Raw genomic sequence first — 7,783 nt, forward strand, 5'->3', positions numbered from 1 at the left:
CAATACAAACTCACACACACAAATCCAGGTGTTCTCGTTAGCCCAAACCACCAACTCGATAGAATTGCAAGACAAATACCAAAAGGTAGAATCCCTTGCAAAAGATCGACAAACCCAAATAGAATTCCAAACAACAAGAGATGGAGTTGCAAAGCAAGAGATCTTCAATTGATAGAGTTGCTAGAATGGAAAAGATCGAGGTAAGGTGTGGCCTTGATATAATAGATTGGAAATCTAAGGAGGGGGTTTACCTAGGGGTGTAAACAGATAGGATAATTTCTGCACCAAAACCGTCGCCGAATCCGTTTTAAGGTATCCATATCCGATTTAAAAGAATCTAGCAGATGAGGATATCTGAATCCGAAGTGGCGCTCCGGATATGGAATAAGATATGGTATAGAAAATAGCATGCAGATATGGATTATCTGAATCATTAGGATAATCCAAAGGTTTAAAACCGGATAATCCAATTTTCTAGTCAAAAGCCAAAGCCAATCTTGCAAGGTTAGTAGTTATTGAGTTACCAAATTCATTTTACGAACATGTTTAGCTCTAAATTACTACCAGGGGTTGAGTTTTAGCACATTGTATCTCTTGTTTCTTAACTACACAAGATTGAAAGTTCAAATCTCTCTCAAGATTTGAAAAAACTATAGGTATCTACCGATGAGAGCATATATCTGACTAATTATGTTTTCGGTCCGAGTCCGCCCCATTTTCAATTCGAATCTGCAGTCCGGTATATCCGCATTCGGAACCGAAACCGATCAATTTCCGTTCCGATCCGAATCCGCGAAAAATATACGGTAAAGGATATGGTATGGGCAAAATACGATCCGATCCGATCCGTTTTCACCCCTAGGTTTCCCTAATCCACAAAGGGATAATAGGCATAAGCCAAGTTTCATCTCAATTCATCTCTTCAGTTTCTAGTTGGGGAGGGGGACTATATATATAGAGAGAGAACCACGACCTAGGGGTTGTTTGGGTACAAGAAAAAAGGTAAAGATAACACACTTCGGGGCATTCCGGCGATAAGATCGGCGGTGCCAGGCTGGGCGCCGGTCCAGTTCGGCGAGTGTTTCGGCGCGCCGGTTCGTGCTCCGGTCGGGTTCAGCGTGAGGACTGGCAGCACCGTTTTATGCGCTGGTTTCTCCAGCTCTTCTTCCGTCTCCTCTTCCATGCCTCCGTGACCTCGTCCTTGAGTCCTCGAGTATCCGTGGCATCCTCCCTTCCTCTGTACTTGTTGATGTGTCCCTACAGAGGACGAAGTAGCATACCCAGGGGTGAAGCTCCCCTTAGGGAAAGGTATGGCATCTGCCCTACCTTGATTTTTGGTGAATACATTAAGATGCATATGTTTTTTTGAACAATTTGAATTGGTTGTACGTCGAAAATGGATACCATATGAGAAAGTTATGCTTGTTTTAGTGAAAACTGCACAAAAATAACTTCAAACCAAAAACAAAGACTTCACCAAAAACAAGACTCATTTTCTAGGTTCATTGTGAAAAAGATTGTTTTTTACCGATATTGATCATATCTCTTACTATATAAAAGATAACCTTAAGCTATTCATTATTCATACTCGGAGAATTGAAGACTTAAGAGATTTCTTGATTTTTTTTAAGGCACATCAAGTTTCTCCAACTACATTATCACATCATTGAGTTGGCGTTGCTTTTACCAGTGGCGAAGACAACAACTAAAAGCGAGTTTCCGGTGAAAAATCTTATCATCAAGACCAAGTTGCGAACCGACCAAGAGATATTCAAAAGTCTTGATCCATAATTTTTTTTAAAAATAGAAAGGTAAAATTTTGCCATTGAGCTGGCATTATTGGTATATTTGTAGGTTCGACTTATAATTAAATAATTTTCTATTTTTATTGTAATAATTGATTATGTTTGCATCATATATATTATTAATGTCTTCGGACTATTTTGTTCCTTACATATTTTTTCAGAGTTTGGTCTACCTCATGTTATTTCCATCCTTCGCCAGTGAGCACCATTCCATATAGGTGATGGTAAGCATACATAAAGGAGAAGGTTCACATTTACCTGACGTGTCGCGTTGATGCACATGATGTAGCGAAGACCGAAGATCGGGCTACATCACAAGGTCAACTAGGCCACAAATATCAACTGTCTCACAAAATGCTGCAATTTGTGCACGACATCTCTTGTTGACACCAACATGTTCCTCCCTACGGAGTACTTTGTTAAAGTCCCCAATACACATCCACTGTAAGTCTGATGATGATTTAATGAACTTCAGCGTATCTCACGTCTTATGATGTTCTCGGATTTGAGCCTCTCCGTATACACATGTTAGAGGCCATGGTTTAGCGCTTGTGGCAGGGGATGTTGCTGAGCCTATTTCATAATGGAATCAAGGCGTTCCATCTAAAAAAACAAAACAAAAAACAGAAGAAACAACCACATCCAAATGATACTGCGGCGATATATCGCTTGTGATTTGTGATAGCCCAGGGCGATCTGCCTGCCCTAGCGCAGCGTAAGCCACCTGGGCTGGGCCTGTCATCCATCGTCACATGTCGACCCAACGAAAAGATCACAAAAAGTAGAGGAAAAGATGGAGAAGCAAAGAAGAAAAAGCAGAGGCGGGAAGCATGGCGCATGTGAGAAAAATAACTCACCGGCCGGCCGGAGCCTCCCGTTCCATACTTCGGAGGTGGCGCGGTGAATTCATCCTCCTCTTTTTTCAATTAATGCATCCGACCGAGAGGCTCCTCTCAACAGCTCAAACACCCACAAATTTAATCCACCGATATAGCACTCGTCTTCCTCCGTCGCCTCTCCTTGTTCTGTCACGGCAGTGCAGGTTCTCCTTGCTGTGCGAACCACACCGTGCAGCGCGTGCGTGCATGATGGACGGCGCGTGAGCACAGATCGAGAGCCAGCTGCATGCATGCGTCCGTCGTGAGTTTGCCGAAGGTAGATCGCCGTCTACGTGCTCCCTGTGATCATGGAAAAACAGGTACATCCATGCATCCGTGATCCATATCATATGCATGGGAGCATAATTTAGCCTCTTTCCATCTATCCATGCATCTATCCATGCTCGATCAGCTTCACAAGTAGTGTTTGCTTAGTCCGTTAGTCGTACGTGTAGATCAATTAAGTTGTATTGTTTGCCATGGGCGCTCGCAGCAGGGAAGCCACGAGCTGGATAGTTTTGCTCAACTGGACGGGGCGGCGCAGGAGGAGGTGATCGGCGGCGCGGGAGCCGAGATGGTGGACTACATGCTGGGCCAGGCGCCGCAGCCGCCTCAGGGAGCGCCGCACGGCCAGGTGTCCCTGGACAAGCTCAGCTTCTCCGACGTTTTGCAGTTCGCGGACTTTGGCCCCAGGCTCGCGCTCAACCATCCGTCCGCCGACCACCACGACAACGCCCGTGATGACGACGGCGAAGACAGCTACTTCTTCAGGTTCCAGTCACACGAGCTCTCGGCCGCGGACGACCCTGATCCCCGCGGAGCCTCAGGTATCCACCACGCGGCGGAGCAGGACGGCGGCAGCAACACGGCCGACGGATCAGGAGGCGCGCGCGATCAGGATCACGGCGGCGGCATCTCGGAGAGCACGACGCTGGTGCAGCAGTCTGACGGAGGCGGCAGGGTGACCGGCCAGAAGGCTGGCGGGGACCAGGCAGCCAAGAGCGGGCGGCGGAAGCGGCCTCGGTCCACCAAGACGAGCGAGGAAGTCGAGAGCCAGCGGATGACGCACATCGCCGTCGAGCGTAACCGGCGGCGGCAGATGAACGATTACCTCAGGGTGCTCCGGTCCCTCATGCCAGGATCTTACGTCCAAAGGGTTTGTCTCTGATACACACAGTATGCCACTGATAAACACATCGTAATAAACATACTGTCACGTTCTGTGCAGGGAGACCAAGCATCCATCATAGGTGGCGCCATAGAGTTCATACGAGAGCTAGAGCAACTGATCCAGTGCCTCGAGTCACAGAAGCGGCGCCGTCTTTACGGCGACACGCCACGGCCGGTCGCCGATGGAACCGCCGGGGCGGTTCCGGCGACAACCATGCACGAGCCGCCACCGCCGCAAGGGCACGAGGCTCCGCCCTTCTACGTCTCCCCGAGCCTCCCGTTCCCTGCTTTGGCGACCGGTGACGGCGGCGCCGCTGGCAAGGTGATGGTCGACCTCGACACGTGCGGCAGCGGGCTCACGGAGGAGGAGGTGGCCGAGAACAAGTCGAGCCTGGCGGACATCGAGGTGCGCGTGCTGGGCGAGGACGCTGTGATCAAGGTCCTGTCTCGCCGCCGGCCGGAGCAGCTCATCAAGACCATCGCCGTGCTGGAGGAGATGCACATGTCCATCCTCCACACCAACATCACCACCATCGAGCAGACCGTCCTCTACTCCTTCAACGTCAAGGTACGTACCTTGTCGTGCCTCGTGCGTGCACCCCCCATATACACAGATTAAAAGCTGAAGATCATCAATCGTTTCATGCGTGTGTAACTAAGAAACTGACCAATTGATGGAATTGCGGCTTCTGATGATACAGATCGCCGGCGAGCCAAGATTCACGGCGGAGGACATCGTCGGCGCCGTCCACCAGATCCTCACCTTCATCGACGTCAACTACACATTATGATCGATCCCGGCCTGTACTCGAGATTGAGCTTGCGTTGGATGCTGGCAACTCGGTTTATTTCGATTTCTATATTTTCAGCGTGTGCTCGGTTATATATTTTTCTCCAGCTTGTGTAATTTATTAATCGTGTCACACTATATTTCCTTCACATGTCTATGTGTGTAAGCTGATTAGAGCAGCCAGAAACACACCATTTGGTTTGTTTATTCACACAATATGAATCTATGATGAATGACTCGTGCGTTAATTAGTTTCAAAGTAAAGGGGGTTATTTTGTATTTTAATTTCTCATTGATGTGTATATATGGAAACTACATCAGATATAGCCTGTCGAAAACGCTTCAGATCCGCCGACCGATCGCTGGCCAGCGATCGGTCGCTCGGTTCGCGTCGGCTGCTGGGCCCGCGGCTCGCTGGCTTGGCTTGTTTTTCGGCTCATTAGCTGTTCGCCCGCATGGCCCATCAGCTGATCGCCTGTTCGGCCCAGCACTCAACACACATACAGACCAAGTGCTGGTGGGCTGCTTCGATTCTTTGTGCACCCGATTTTTGTTGTATTCATGTGTGACTTTTTGTAAAGATAGTTGGTGTTTTTTTGTTGTAATTCAATATGTACCAAATTAAATCGTGCTTGACCACTTTGCAGTGTTTGCAAACATATATATTTTTGTTTTAATTGTTTCTGACTTTTGTATAAATAGTTAGTGGATTTTGCTGTAATTCAATATGTAGCAAATTAATTGTTACTTCACCATGTTGCAGTGTTTGTAAATATATAGACTTTTTGTTGTAATCGTTGACACCTTTATAAAAAGAGTTTGTGACTTTTGTTGTAATTCAATTTGTAGCAAATTAAATGTCGCTTGACCACTTTCCCTTATTTTGCGAACATATTGATTTTTTATTGTAATCGTCTGTGACTTTTTGTAAAATTAGTTGGTGACTTTTGTTGTAATTCAATATGTATCAAATTAATATTTTATTTCCTATTTTTGTAAACATATGGATTTTTGTTGTAATAGTCTCCGGTTTTTGTTAATAATATTGGCTACTTTTGTTGCAAATCGATCTCCAGCAAAACAATTTATTGGTTTAACCATTTTATTATGACATTATTTTTTAAAAATGTTGCGACTTTTTGTTGTAAAAGTATTTTTTTTTTGTATACGGGGTGACTGTTTTTATTGTAACACCCTCTATCCTAGGGACAAATCAGCACGGTGGCATATTTGTCGTAAATACCGGGAAGGATAGAGCCAAAGAGATACACTTTTTCGTTCTTAAGTGAAGAAGTTAGGACCACGGGTTGATTTCAGAAAATTAGAGGGGGTAAATGTAAATATCGTTGTGGCTGTTTTTGGACGTCGGATCGGGATCCTATGGCGCGGAGGGCAACCGATTTTCCTGCCCAGATCGGGCGACCGAGGGCTAGCGTTCGCCCCCGATTAAGCAGGTGCGTGTCTCTGAAGCGCCCGATTAATCAGATATATGGAAACTACATCAGGTGCAGTGGACTCGTGCGTTAATTTGAAAGTAATGGATCTTTCAAATACAAATATTATTTAATTTTCTATTGTATTATCCTAATATGTATTTTGCGGATACTAATAGTACGTTTTAAGTCTTTTCTGTGTGACTAAGTGGCAGAATTTGATGGAGATTGTTAAGGAGTCCAAGAACACCAATTATGATTAAACTACGAATAATATTTAGAAAATTAGCATATATATATATATCAGTTTTTGAGATAAAAAAATATATATCATTAAGGAATTTCCTACAGTGAGGGGGGGGGGGGGGGGGGGTGGGGGAGGAGCCCTAGGAAAGCTTCGCCACTGGACTTGCTCCAGGTAGTCTCCATCGGGAGAAACGGTTAAAGGGATGTCCACGAGTGGATTGAGGTTCTCGTTCAGCTTATTGCCAAGGGTAGCGACGACCTGGTTGGCTCGCTCATGCTTATTTTGTGCGGCCATCCGCCTGCCATCACTCGTTGCCACGGAACCGATCAGGATATGCGAGGAATCACCAGAAGCCGTGCTGAAGTTGGCGCTCTTCGAGGTCGTCACCTAATTTTTTTGCATTGGCCCATGTGCCATTTCAAATTTACCATATGAGTAATGTAAATAGTCAATGAAGCCTCATAACATCATAATTGAATAAATATATTTGAAATTTGCAAGATAATTTATAGAGAACTTATGTACTTCCACTCAACTTTTTGTTATCTTATTATAGTCTTATTGAGTATAATTTTTAATTACTTGGACTTCTTATTAACCACGTAACACTGTTCTCGGATATTAGTTCTCTGCTTTACAGTTGTAATGTATATATTAGATAATGCATAGTGATCTAATTTATATTTATGTTGCAATAAAGTTTTCCTTAAACTATGCATCACCTATTGATATAAATATACAGTGTATTTATATATGTTTGTATATGTGTTGATATATATATATATCAATATCCAAAAATACCATCATAGAGATCTATAAATTGTACAATCAAATAAATATTTTAGTTGTGGTTCTCCTTTTAGTTAGGTGCATATATTTATAAAAAATTATAACCATATGCACTAGTAGAGAACAGGGCTGCCGTTCGAAGGCAAAAAAAACGCATTAGTCCCGACCGTGTTACGAACCGGGACTAATGTGAGCTTTAGTCCCGGCTCGAGCGGCGAATACTTGCACGGGGCCACCGCCCCCCTCTAGTCCTGGTTTGGTTGTTACCTTTAGTCCCGGCTGGAGATACCAACCGGGACTAAAGGGTTTGCGGCCTGCCGCACAATGCCGCGAGCCCCTTTAGTCCTGGTTGGTATCTCCAGCCGAGACTAAAGATCTAACACTATATAGACAAGTGCCATGCCCAAGCTTGTGAGCAACACTTAGCTTTTTTTTCACTTCTTAGCACAAAAGGTCCCTTCTCATGCACAAGAGGTGCTCGATGAAATGCCTAAGAGCATGATGTCACTTGAGTTCACACAAAACAAATACGATATGAAGTGTCCGAGCCACACTTAAGCTTTCTCCTCTTTTTTCCTTCTCGATTGAGGTTAACAACTTTATCTTTTTCTCTGTCATTGATAAAATACATGTGTCGATGTACATCGCTTCACTATTCATGATGTTCTGTA

The 7,783-nt window shown here is 44.8% G+C and overlaps 1 protein-coding gene across 2 annotated transcripts; it reads left to right on the plus strand.

Moving 5' to 3' along the window:
* The first annotated feature begins 2,719 nt into the window (after positions 1-2,719).
* Positions 2,720-4,930, plus strand: LOC127320787 (transcription factor FAMA). 2 transcript variants are annotated; one of them, XM_051349861.2, is made up of 4 exons: positions 2,720-3,003; positions 3,180-3,839; positions 3,912-4,421; positions 4,555-4,930. In XM_051349861.2, the coding sequence occupies exons 1-4, from the start codon at positions 2,992-2,994 to the stop codon at positions 4,642-4,644; spliced, it is 1,272 nt and encodes a 423-aa protein (XP_051205821.1). In that variant the 5' UTR covers positions 2,720-2,991; the 3' UTR covers positions 4,645-4,930. The 2 variants fall into 2 exon arrangements, with proteins under 2 accessions (XP_051205821.1, XP_051205817.1); XM_051349857.2 differs by having other exon boundaries at positions 2,721-3,003; positions 3,177-3,839.
* Positions 4,931-7,783: the final 2,853 nt, after the last annotated feature.

The sequence above is a fragment of the Lolium perenne genome, chromosome 1 (assembly GCF_019359855.2).
Source record: "Lolium perenne isolate Kyuss_39 chromosome 1, Kyuss_2.0, whole genome shotgun sequence".
NCBI classification, from domain to species: domain Eukaryota; kingdom Viridiplantae; phylum Streptophyta; class Magnoliopsida; order Poales; family Poaceae; genus Lolium; species Lolium perenne.